Below are 12655 nucleotides of genomic sequence, written 5' to 3'. Positions count from 1 at the left end.
GTGGAGGGAGGAGGTTCTTACTGGTCAGGTCGTGGAGGGAGAGAGTTCTTACTGGTCAGGTCGTGGAGGGAGGAGGTTCTTACTGGTCAGGTCGTGGAGGGGGGAGGTTCTTACTGGTCAGGTCGTGGAGGGAGGAGGTTCTTACTGGTCAGGTCGTGAGGGAGAGAGTTCTTACTGGTCAGGTCGTGAGGGAGAGAGTTCTTACTGGTCAGGTCGTGGAGGGAGGAGGTTCTTACTGGTCAGGTCGTGGAGGGAGAAGGTCCTACTGGTCAGGTCGTGGAGGGAGGAGGTTCTTACTGGTCAGGTCGTGGAGGGAGGAGGTTCTTACTGGTCAGGTCGTGGAGGGAGGAGGTTCTTACTGGTCAGGTCGTGGAGGGAGAGAGTTCTTACTGGTCAGGTCGTGGAGGGAGGAGGTTCTTACTGGTCAGGTCGAGGAGGGAGGAGGTTCTTACTGGTCAGGTCGTGGAGGGAGGAGGTTCTTACTGGTCAGGTCGTGGAGGGAGGAGGTTCTTACTGGTCAGGTCGTGGAGGGAGGAGGTTCTTACTGGTCAGGTCGTGGAGGGAGGAGGTTCTTACTGGTCAGGTCGTGGAGGGAGGAGGTTCTTACTGGTCAGGTCGTGGAGGGAGAGAGTTCTTACTGGTCAGGTCGTGGAGGGAGGAGGTTCTTACTGGTCAGGTCGTGGAGGGAGAGGGTTCTTACTGGTCAGGTCGTGGAGGGAGGAGGTTCTTACTGGTCAGGTCGTGGAGGGAGGAGGTTCTTACTGGTCAGGTCGTGGAGGGAGGAGGTTCTTACTGGTCAGGTCGTGGAGGGAGAGAGTTCTTACTGGTCAGGTCGTGGAGGGAGGAGGTTCTTACTGGTCAGGTCGAGGAGGGAGGAGGTTCTTACTGGTCAGGTCGTGGAGGGAGGAGGTTCTTACTGGTCAGGTCGTGAGGGAGGAGGTTCTTACTGGTCAGGTCGTGGAGGGAGGAGGTTCTTACTGGTCAGGTCGTGAGGGAGGAGGTTCTTACTGGTCAGGTCGTGGAGGGAGGAGGTTCTTACTGGTCAGGTCGTGGAGGGAGGAGGTTCTTACTGGTCAGGTCGTGGAGGGAGAGAGTTCTTACTGGTCAGGTCGTGGAGGGAGAAGGTTCTTACTGGTCAGGTCGTGGAGGGAGAGGGTTCTTACTGGTCAGGTCGTGGAGGGAGGAGGTTCTTACTGGTCAGGTCGTGGAGGGAGGAGGTTCTTACTGGTCAGGTCGTGGAGGGAGGAGATTCTTACTGGTCAGGTCGTGGAGGGAGGAGGTTCTTACTGGTCAGGTCGTGGAGGGAGAGAGTTCTTACTGGTCAGGTCGTGGAGGGAGGAGGTTCTTACTGGTCAGGTCGTGGATGGAGGAGGTTCTTACTGGTCAGGTCGTGGAGGGAGGAGGTTCTTACTGGTCAGGTCGTGGAGGGAGAGAGTTCTTACTGGTCAGGTCGTGGAGGGAGGAGGTTCTTACTGGTCAGGTCGTGGAGGGAGGAGGTTCTTACTGGTCAGGTCGTGGAGGGAGAAGGTTCTTACTGGTCAGGTCGTGGATGGAGGAGGTTCTTACTGGTCAGGTCGTGGATGGAGGAGGTTCTTACTGGTCAGGTCGTGGAGGGAGGAGGTTCTTACTGGTCAGGTCGTGGAGGGAGAAGGTTCTTACTGGTCAGGTCGTGGAGGGAGGAGGTTCTTACTGGTCAGGTCGTGGAGGGAGGAGGTTCTTACTGGTCAGGTCGTGGAGGGAGAGAGTTCTTACTGGTCAGGTCGTGGAGGGAGGAGGTTCTTACTGGTCAGGTCGTGGAGGGGGGAGGTTCTTACTGGTCAGGTCGTGGAGGGAGGAGGTTCTTACTGGTCAGGTCGTGGAGGGAGGAGGTTCTTACTGGTCAGGTCGTGAGGGAGAGAGTTCTTACTGGTCAGGTCGTGGAGGGAGGAGGTTCTTACTGGTCAGGTCGTGGAGGGAGGAGGTTCTTACTGGTCAGGTCGTGGAGGGAGGAGGTTCTTACTGGTCAGGTCGTGAGGGAGAGAGTTCTTACTGGTCAGGTCGTGGAGGGAGAGAGTTCTTACTGGTCAGGTCGTGAGGGAGAGAGTTCTTACTGGTCAGGTCGTGGAGGGAGGAGGTTCTTACTGGTCAGGTCGTGGAGGGAGAAGGTCCTACTGGTCAGGTCGTGGAGGGAGGAGGTTCTTACTGGTCAGGTCGTGAGGGAGAGAGTTCTTACTGGTCAGGTCGTGGAGGGAGGAGGTTCTTACTGGTCAGGTCGTGAGGGAGGAGGTTCTTACTGGTCAGGTCGTGGAGGGAGGAGGTTCTTACTGGTCAGGTCGTGGAGGGAGGAGGTTCTTACTGGTCAGGTCGTGGAGGGAGAAGGTTCTTACTGGTCAGGTCGTGGAGGGAGGAGGTTCTTACTGGTCAGGTCGTGGATGGAGGAGGTTCTTACTGGTCAGGTCGTAGAGGGAGAGAGTTCTTACTGGTCAGGTCGTGGAGGGAGAGAGTTCTTACTGGTCAGGTCGTGGAGGGAGAGAGTTCTTACTGGTCAGGTCGTGGAGGGAGGAGGTTCTTACTGGTCAGGTCGTGGAGGGAGGAGGTTCTTACTGGTCAGGTCGTGGAGGGAGGAGGTTCTTACTGGTCAGGTCGTGGAGGGAGAGAGTTCTTACTGGTCAGGTCGTGGAGGGAGGAGGTTCCTACTGGTCAGGTCGTGAGGGAGAGAGTTCTTACTGGTCAGGTCGTGGAGGGAGGAGGTTCTTACTGGTCAGGTCGTGGAGGGAGAGAGTTCTTACTGGTCAGGTCGTGGAGGGAGGAGGTTCTTACTGGTCAGGTCGTGGAGGGAGGAGGTTCTTACTGGTCAGGTCGTGGAGGGAGAAGGTTCTTACTGGTCAGGTCGTGAGGGAGAGAGTTCTTACTGGTCAGGTCGTGGAGGGAGGAGGTTCTTACTGGTCAGGTCGTGGAGGGAGGAGGTTCTTACTGGTCAGGTCGTGGAGGGAGGAGGTTCTTACTGGTCAGGTCGTGGATGAAGCTCGGGGAGAAGACCTTCTGCAGCACGGTGGTGGGGTAGAACTTGAGCTGGAACAGGGACATGAGGATGTTGACGGTGGCCAGAGGAGACGTGAGGGCCTTCAGCTCCAGCACCTGCTCCAGGCGGAGGAACAGCTCGGGGGCGTTGTGGGGGCTGTAGTTCATGCGGCTGAAGGGGAACACCAGGCGCTGGATGACCTGCGGGAGGGCATCCGGGTCAGGGCGGGGCTCACAGACCGGGGCGGGGGAGGGGTCAAGGGGGCGGGGCTCACGGACTCACCTTGCTGTCCAGTTGCTCCGCCCTCTTCAGCAGGTAGTCCGCGATGGTGTCCAGGAGCCGCGTCTCCCGGAGCCGGTGCCGCGCCGCGTACTTGGCGATGAGCGCCATCGTGTTCGGGCTCAGGCCGTCCACCTTCAGCGGCAGCTCCTCTGGCACACAAAAGGTTAACAATAGGGGACCAGGCCTTCAGCGGCAGCTCCTCTGGCACACAAAAGGTTAACAATAGGGACTCAGGCCTTCAGCGGCAGCTCCTCTGGCACACAAAAGGTTAACAATAGGGACCAGGCCTTCAGCGGCACCTGCGAGCCTCCTGATGAAGCGCTCCTGTTGGGGGCGGGGCTACAGTAAGGAGGCGGGGTTACAGTAAGGGGGCGGGGCTACCTGCGAGCCTCCTGATGAAGCGCTCCTTTTGGGGGCGGGGCTACAGTAAGGGGGCGGGGTTACAGTAAGGGGGCGGGGTTACAGTAAGGGGGCGGGGCTACAGTAAGGGGGCGGGGTTACAGTAAGGAGGCGGGGTTACAGTAAGGGGGCGGGGTTACAGTAAGGGGGCGGGGTTACAGTAAGGAGGCGGGGTTACAGTAAGGGGGCGGGGTTACAGTAAGGAGGCGGGGTTACAGTAAGGGGGCGGGGTTACAGTAAGGGGGCGGGGTTACAGTAAGGAGGCGGGGTTACAGTAAGGGGCGGGGTTACTTGCGAGCCTCCTGATGAAGCGCTCCTGATGAAGCGCTCCTGTTGGGGGCGGGGTTACAGTAAGGGGGCGGGGCTACAGTAAGGGGGCGGGGCTACCTGCGAGCCTCCTGATGAAGCGCTCCTGTTGGGGGCGGGGTTACAGTAAGGGGGCGGGGCTACAGTAAGGAGGCGGGGTTACAGTAAGGGGGCGGGGCTACAGTGAGGGGGCGGGGCTACAGTAAGGGGGCGGGCTACCTGCGAGCCTCCTGATGAAGCTCTCCTGTTGGGGGCGGGGTTACAGTAAGGGGGCGGGGCTACAGTAAGGAGGCGGGGTTACAGTAAGGGAGCGGGGCTACAGTGAGGGGGCGGGGCTACAGTGAGGGGGCGGGCTACCTGCGAGCCTCCTGATGAAGCGCTCCTGTTGGGGGCGGGGCTACAGTAAGGGGGCGGGGTTACAGTAAGGGGGCGGGGTTACAGTAAGGGGGCGGGGTTACAGTAAGGGGGCGGGGCTACAGTAAGGGGGCGGGTTACCTGCGAGCCTCCTGATGAAGCGCTCCTGTTGGGGGCGGGGCTACAGTAAGGGGGCGGGGTTACAGTAAGGGGGCGGGGTTACAGTAAGGGGGCGGGGGTAGAGTAAGGGGGCGGGGTTACAGTAAGGAGGCGGGGTTACAGTAAGGGGGCAGGGTTACAGTAAGGGGGCGGGGCTACCTGCGAGCCTCCTGATGAAGCGCTCCTGTTGGGGGCGGGGCTACAGTAAGGGGGCGGGGTTACAGTAAGGGGGCAGGGTTACAGTAAGGGGGCGGGGTTACAGTAAGGGGGCGGGGTACAGTAAGGGGGCGGGGTTGCAGTAAGGGGGCGGGGTTGCAGTAAGGGGGCGGGGCTACAGTAAGGGGGCGGGGCTACAGTAAGGGGGCGGGGTTACAGTAAGGGGGCGGGGTTACAATAAGGGGGCGGGGTTACAGTAAGGGGGCGGGGTTACAGTAAGGAGGCGGGGTTACAGTTAGGGGGCGGGGTTACAGTAAGGGGGCGGGGTTACAGTAAGGGGGCAGGTTACAGTAAGGGGGCGGGGTTACAGTAAGGGGGCGGGGTTACAGTAAGGGGGCGGGGTTACAGTAAGGGGGCGGGGTTACAGTAAGGGTGTGGGGTTACAGTAAGGGGGCGGGGTTACAGTAAGGGGGCGGGGTTACAGTAAGGAGGCGGGGTTACAGTTAGGGGGCGGGGTTACAGTAAGTGGGCGGGGTTACAGTAAGGGGGCGGGGCTACCTGCGAGCCTCCTGATGAAGCGCTCCTGGCGGTTCTGGTGGAACAGGTGGGAGGTGAAGATCAGCTCCAGGCTGCGGTTTGAAGCCTCGGAGGCACAGGCCGCCAACATCTCGTCCAACAGCGCCATCTCCTGCTCACGCACCGCACTCACACACGACAGAGTGTGCTTCACCAGACGCAGGATCTTCCTATGACACATGAGACCAGCTTCAGACCAGAGGAACCTCCAGCTTCAGACCAGAGGAACCTCCAGAGGAAGCTCCAGAGGAACCTCCAGAGGAACCTCCAGAGGAACCTCCAGAGGAACCTCCAGAGGAACCTCCAGAGGAACATCCAGAGGAACCTCCAGAGGAACCTCCAGAGGAACATCCAGAGGAACCTCCAGAGGAACATCCAGAGGAACATCCAGAGGAACCTCCAGAGGAACATCCAGAGGAACATCCAGAGGAACCTCCAGAGGAACCTCCAGAGGAACCTCCAGAGGAACCTCCAGAGGAACCTCCAGAGGAACATCCAGAGGAACATCCAGAGGAACATCCAGAGGAACCTCCAGAGGAACATCTAGAGGAACATCCAGAGGAACCTCCAGAGGAACATCCAGAGGAACCTCCAGAGGAACATCCAGAGGAACCTCCAGAGGAACATCTAGAGGAACATCCAGAGGAACCTCCAGAGGAACATCTAGAGGAACATCCAGAGGAACCTCCAGAGGAACATCCAGAGGAACATCCAGAGGAACTTCCAGAGGAACATCCAGAGGAACCTCCAGAGGAACATCTAGAGGAACATCCAGAGGAACATCTAGAGGAACATCCAGAGGAACATCCAGAGGAACATCCAGAGGAACATCTAGAGGAACATCCAGAGGAACATCTAGAGGAACATCTAGAGGAACCTCCAGAGGAACCTCCAGAGGAACATCCAGAGGAACCTCCAGAGGAACATCTAGAGGAACCTCCAGAGGAACCTCCAGCTTCAGACCAGAGGAACATCCAGAGGAACATCCAGAGGAACATCCAGAGGAACATCCAGAGGAACCTCCAGATGAACATCCAGAGGAACATCTAGAGGAACCTCCAGAGGAACATCTAGAGGAACCTCCAGAGGAACATCTAGAGGAACCTCCAGAGGAACATCTAGAGGAACATCCAGAGGAACATCTAGAGGAACCTCCAGAGGAACCTCCAGAGGAACATCTAGAGGAACATCCAGAGGAACATCTAGAGGAACATCCAGAGGAACATCTAGAGGAACATCCAGAGGAACATCTAGAGGAACATCCAGAGGAACATCTAGAGGAACATCTAGAGGAACATCTAGAGGAACCTCCAGAGGAACCTCCAGAGGAACCTCCAGACGAACATCCAGAGGAACCTCCAGAAGAACCTCCAGAGGAACATCCAGAGGAACCTCCAGAGGAACCTCCAGACGAACATCCAGAGGAACATCCAGAAGAACCTCCAGAGGAACATCCAGAGGAACCTCCAGAGGAACCTCCAGAGGAACCTTTAGAGGAACCTCCAGAGGAACCTCCAGAGGAACATCCAAAGGAACCTCCAGAGGAACATCCAGAGGAACCTCCAGAGGAACCTTTAGAGGAACCTCCAGAGGAACCTCCAGAGGAACATCCAAAGGAACCTCCAGAGGAACATCTCGTGGTGTTTCCACACTGAGCCGGTTCTGACCTGTTTGTGAGCAGCAGTTCCGGGCTTCCCGCTGCAGGGGGCGGGTCCTGGCTGCTCTGCTCTGATTGGCTGTGCAGCTCTCTCCAGCGCCCCCTGTAGAAGGCGAGCAGCAGGAACAGCGTCTGCGGGTGGCGCTCTCGCTCCAGGCTGCGCTCCAGCCCCGACAGGCAGGCCTCGGTCAGAGCCACGCCCACATCCGGGGGCGGGGCCTCCTCCTCCACGGGCGCCTGGGACACACTCAGGGTTACTATCCCACACCCGGACAGCAGGGGGCGCTGGGACACACTCAGGGTTACTATCCCACACCCGGACAGCAGGGGGCGCCAGACACACTCAGGGTTACTATCCCACACCCGGACAGCAGGGGGCGCCAGACACACTCAGGGTTACTATCCCACACCCGGACAGCAGGGGGCGCCAGACACACTCAGGGTTACTATCCCACACCCGGGCAGCAGGGGGCGCCTGACACACTCAGGGTTACTATCCCACACCCGGACAGCAGGGGGCGCCAGACACACTCAGGGTTACTATCCCACACCCGGGCAGCAGGGGGCGCCAGACACACTCAGGGTTACTATCCCACACCTGGACAGCAGGGGGCGCTGGGACACACTCAGGGTTACTATCCCACACCCGGGCAGCAGGGGGCGCCAGACACACTCAGGGTTACTATCCCACACCCGGGCAGCAGGGGGCGCTGGGACACACTCAGGGTTACTATCCCACACCCGGGCAGCAGGGGGCGCCAGACACACTCAGGGTTACTATCCCACACCCGGGCAGCAGGGGGCGCCAGACACACTCAGGGTTACTATCCCACACCCGGACAGCAGGGGGCGCCAGACACACTCAGGGTTACTATCCCACACCCGGACAGCAGGGGGCGCCAGACACACTCAGGGTTACTATCCCACACCCGGACAGCAGGGGGCGCCAGACACACTCAGGGTTACTATCCCACACCCGGACAGCAGGGGGCGCCAGACACACTCAGGGTTACTATCCCACACCCGGACAGCAGGGGGCGCCAGACACACTCAGGGTTACTATCCCACACCCGGGCAGCAGGGGGCGCCAGACACACTCAGGGTTACTATCCCACACCCGGACAGCAGGGGGCGCCAGACACACTCAGGGTTACTATCCCACACCCGGGCAGCAGGGGGCGCCTGGGACACACTCAGGGTTACTATCCCACACCCGGACAGCAGGGGGCGCCAGACACACTCAGGGTTACTATCCCACACCCGGACAGCAGGGGGCGCCAGACACACTCAGGGTTACTATCCCACACCCGGGCAGCAGGGGGCGCCAGACACACTCAGGGTTACTATCCCACACCCGGACAGCAGGGGGCGCCAGACACACTCAGGGTTACTATCCCACACCCGGACAGCAGGGGGCGCTCTCACAGAGAGACCACCACCTTCAGCTTTGAACCAGACGGCACAAAACAAGAACCTGCTCTGGAAACATCTGCACACATCAGCACTGACCTCTGCCGGGGGGCCCTGGGGGGGGCCCTGGGGGGGCTCCTGAGGCGCGGGCCCCGGTGGGGGAGGGGCGTCGGGGCTCGGGGGGTGGAGCCTCATGACGGAGCTGAAAACCATGGACAGGTCCTTCTGATTAAACTGAGCCACACGAGAGAGACACTGGGACTCCAGCGCTCGGACCACGGCCAGGTCTGAGGGCAGGCCTGGGGGAGGGGGGGGGGGCAGACAGGGGGGGGGGGGGGGGGGGATGGGAGACAGAGGGGAGGAGGGGAGAACATAAGACAACAAACAACCCATAAGAAGAAAAACAAGAAGAAATCATTTACCCCTAAGAAGTAACACATTATATTTACAAATATAAAACTTAGAAAAACTTTGGAATAAAAATATTGGACATAAAAAAAACATATAAAACAGAAAAAATACCCAAAAAACGAAAACATAACAAAAATCAATGATTTATTTATTCATATATGGCAATATTTGGAGTAATGGAAGTAGTAGCAGTAGCTGTAATAGTAGGGATGCTTCGATATCCGATACTGGTATCGGATATCGAAGCTGATACTGGAAAAAAAACGATATCGAGAATCGGTTACAAATATTTGGCACTGAAGCGATACCAGATTTGTCTCTCTTTAAAAACACAACTTTCACTAAATCTGAACGAATATGTGTAATACGCAAACGCCACGGCTACCGACAGCAAGCTAACGCTAATGCTAATGCTAACGCTAACGCTAGCAGCCAGGTCTGATAAAGAGTAGTGTCGAAAAGTCCAGTCCTTCATTAGATAGATGAGTTTATTCAGATATAACTGATCATTGATCTGTAAAAGATCAGACTTTTTTATTGATCTTAAAATGGAGATAAGACGATATTCACTTTTTAACACTGAGACACTTTAATAAAGTCTGTAAAGCTGGATCGGTGCATCTGTAAGTAGTATTTGGAATATTCGTAGTACCTATATTACCTATATTAGCGGCGGCGTACAGACTCGTGACGAGGCTGAGGCTGGTCTTTTAGTTATCACTGTAGCTTTTACAGTAGTAGTAGTTGCTGTAGTTGTAGTAGAGGTATTAATGGTAGTAGTACTGTATTTGCAGTAATATTCGTAGTACCTATATTACCTATATTGGCGGCGGCGTACAGACTCGTGACGAGGCTGAAGTTGTCGAACTTGGCGGCGTCTCGCTCGATGGCGTCGCACAGAGACAGGAAGTCGCGCTGCTCCAGAGTCCACTTCCTGTCGCCCACTGTAGCCCTGCCCGCCTCTGCCCCTGTGGGCGTGGTCTCTGAGTCTGAGGGCATGGTCTCCGGTCCTGGGGGCGGGGCCTGTGCGGTGGAGGGCGGGGCCTGTAGCAGCTGAGCGATCCTCTGCAGCGCCACCGCCAGGTGACTGTGGGAAACTTTGGACGGATTCTGAGAAATCCACCGCAACACCTGCGGATTACAGATACTCAGCTACTCGAGTAACACCTGCGGATTACAGTTACTCAGTTACTCGAGTCACACCTGCGGATTACAGTTACTCAGTTACTCGAGTAACACCTGCGGATTACAGTTACTCAGTTACTCGAGTAACACCTGCGGATTACAGTTACTCAGTTACTCGAGTAACACCTGCGGATTACAGTTACTCAGTTACTCGAGTAACACCTGCGGATTACAGTTACTCAGTTACTCAGTTACTCGAGTAACACCTGCGGATTACAGTTACTCAGTTACTCGAGTAACAACTGTGGATTACAGTTACTCAGTTACTCGAGTAACACCTGTGGATTACAGTTACTCAGTTACTCGAGTAACACCTGCGGATTATAGTTACTCAGGTTAGATACTTGAGTGAAACCTGAAGTCGTGAACTCGTTTTTGGAGCTCGTTTTTGGAACTCGTTTTTGGAACTCGTTTTTGAAGCTCGTTTTTGAAGCTCGTTTTTGGAACTCTTTTTTGGAACTCGTTTTTAGAACTCGTTTTTGGAGCTCGTTTTTGGAACTCGTTTTTAGAACTCGTTTTTGGAACTCGTTTTTGGAACTCGTTTTTAGAACTCGTTTTTAGAACTCGTTTTTGGAGCTCGTTTTTAGAACTCGTTTTAAGAACTCGTTTTTAGAACTCGTTTTTGGAGCTCGTTTTTAGAACTCGTTTTTGGAACTCGTTTTTGGAACTCGTTTTTAGAACTCGTTTTTAGAACTCGTTTTTGGAACTCGTTTTTAGAACTCGTTTTAAGAACTCGTTTTTGGAACTCGTTTTTGGAGCTCGTTTTTAGAACTCGTTTTAAGAACTCGTTTTTAGAACTCGTTTTTGGAGCTCGTTTTTAGAACTCGTTTTTGGAACTCGTTTTTGGAGCTCGTTTTTAGAACTCGTTTTAAGAACTCGTTTTTAGAACTCGTTTTTGGAGCTCGTTTTTAGAACTCGTTTTTGGAACTCGTTTTTGGAACTCGTTTTTAGAACTCGTTTTTAGAACTCGTTTTTGGAACTCGTTTTTAGAACTCGTTTTTAGAACTCGTTTTTGGAACTCGTTTTTGGAACTCTTTTTTGGAACTCGTTTTTAGAACTCGTTTTTGGAGCTCGTTTTTGGAACTCTTTTTTAGAACTCGTTTTTAGAACTCGTCTTTGGAACTCGTTTTTAGAACTCGTTTTAAGAACTCGTTTTTAGAACTCGTTTTTAGAACTCGTTTTTAGAACTCGTTTTTGGAGCTCGTTTTTAGAACTCGTTTTTAGAACTCGTCTTTGGAACTCGTTTTTAGAACTCGTTTTTGGAGCTCGTTTTTAGAACTCGTTTTTAGAACTCGTCTTTGGAGCTCAAATTAATGTTCATGCTAAACATGCTTTTGGTTCTCAACGACATATATTTTAGTATAGTAGTAGTATTATTATTATTAGTAGTATAGTAGTATAGTATAGTATAGGTATAGGTATAGAAGAGAGTGTCATTATTTGGTAGTAGAAGTAATTGGTATAAAACATTTTTTACCCAGCCCTAATCCCCCTCCTGGCCCCGCCCTAATCCCCCGCCTGGCCCCGCCCTAATCCCCCTCCTGGCCGCGCCCTAATCCCCCGCCTGGCCCCGCCCTCACCTCGTCCGTCCTCCGCGAGCGCTCGATCAGCCGCTTCATGGTGAAGAAGGTGTCGTAGCTCAGCGAGTCTCTGATGAAGCTCCAGGTTTTCTTACGGGCCGGGGGCGGGGCTCCGTGGTAGGGGGCGTGGCCGGCCGGATGGTGATGTAAAGCCGGGGGCGGGCCGTAGCGGAATATCACGCCCGTCGGGGGTTTGGACCCGCCCCCGGCCACACCCCCTCCACCGCAGAGCCGGTACATCCTCAAGAACCTCCCACACACCTGCATCGTCCTATCGGCCTGAAGGGGGAGACATTAACACGTTAATAACACATGATTAACACATGATTAACACATGATTAACACATGATTAACACAGCCTTAAAGGGGGGGTATTCTGCTAAATGGACTTGTTCAAGCTTTCCCTCATGTTATTCTGTCACTCCCTCATTAAAAACATGCCTGAAGTGTTGCCTTGGCACATTCACGTATTTCTGAGTCATCTGTAAAAACTCTGATGGCGGCCATTTTAGGGATAGGTTTGCCTGAGTCCTCCTAGGAACGCCCCCACCTCCTGGAGACGCCTCCGAGCTTTGGTCACCAGCCGAGTAACCAACCACTGCTCCTCAGCAGAACCCCCTCCCCACTGATGCCACAGACAGCGTGTGGAGGGGGCGTGTCTAAAGGCTCAGAGGTTCTTAAAGAGACAGAGGCCTATTTCAAGACATTCACTACAGCCATTTTGAGAGAGACATTTTATACAAGGCAGTTATTCTAATTTACTGCATTTACAGACCAGCAGAAGGTTTGTCATCATTGTAGTGTGATATAGACTGGTGCTATGGGGCTGACAAAAGCAGAACACCCCCTCTTTAAAGCAGAGCACCCCCTCTTTAAAGCAGAACACCCCCTCTTTAAAGCAGAACACCCCCTCTTTAAAGCAGAACACCCCCTCTTTAAAGCAGAACACCCCCTCTTTAAAGCAGAACACCCCCTCTTTAACAAAGTATTAACACATTATTAACAAATTAATAACACATGATTAACATGTTAATAACACTTTAATAACACATGATTAACACATTAATAACACAGTGTAGGCTTATGCACAGTTTCCCCACGTGACGTCTTCCTGGACAGTCACAGACGCTGGACTTCCTGTCGCTGATCGTTTACGTTCACAACGAGCAGGTCCCACAA

General features: G+C 54.6%; 1 protein-coding gene across 1 annotated transcript in view; it reads right to left on the bottom strand.

Moving 5' to 3' along the window:
• fastk (Fas-activated serine/threonine kinase) overlaps positions 1-12655 on the bottom strand; it is a 32724-nt gene that overhangs the window by 18377 nt on the left and 1692 nt on the right. Inside the window, exons 2-8 of the mRNA XM_079583091.1 lie at positions 11477-11755; positions 9530-9842; positions 8400-8599; positions 6901-7127; positions 5216-5403; positions 3284-3432; positions 2985-3201 (exon numbers count right to left, since the gene is read on the bottom strand). Of these exons, the coding sequence (XP_079439217.1) occupies positions 2985-3201; positions 3284-3432; positions 5216-5403; positions 6901-7127; positions 8400-8599; positions 9530-9842; positions 11477-11743 (1561 nt within the window). The 5' untranslated portion in view covers positions 11744-11755. The remainder of the gene's footprint in view (positions 1-2984; positions 3202-3283; positions 3433-5215; positions 5404-6900; positions 7128-8399; positions 8600-9529; positions 9843-11476; positions 11756-12655) is intronic.

Source organism: Gobius niger, assembly GCF_951799975.1.
Source record: "Gobius niger genome assembly, contig: SCAFFOLD_46, whole genome shotgun sequence".
Lineage (NCBI taxonomy): Eukaryota > Metazoa > Chordata > Actinopteri > Gobiiformes > Gobiidae > Gobius > Gobius niger.
This window is presented reverse-complemented; position numbering and strand designations above follow the sequence as displayed.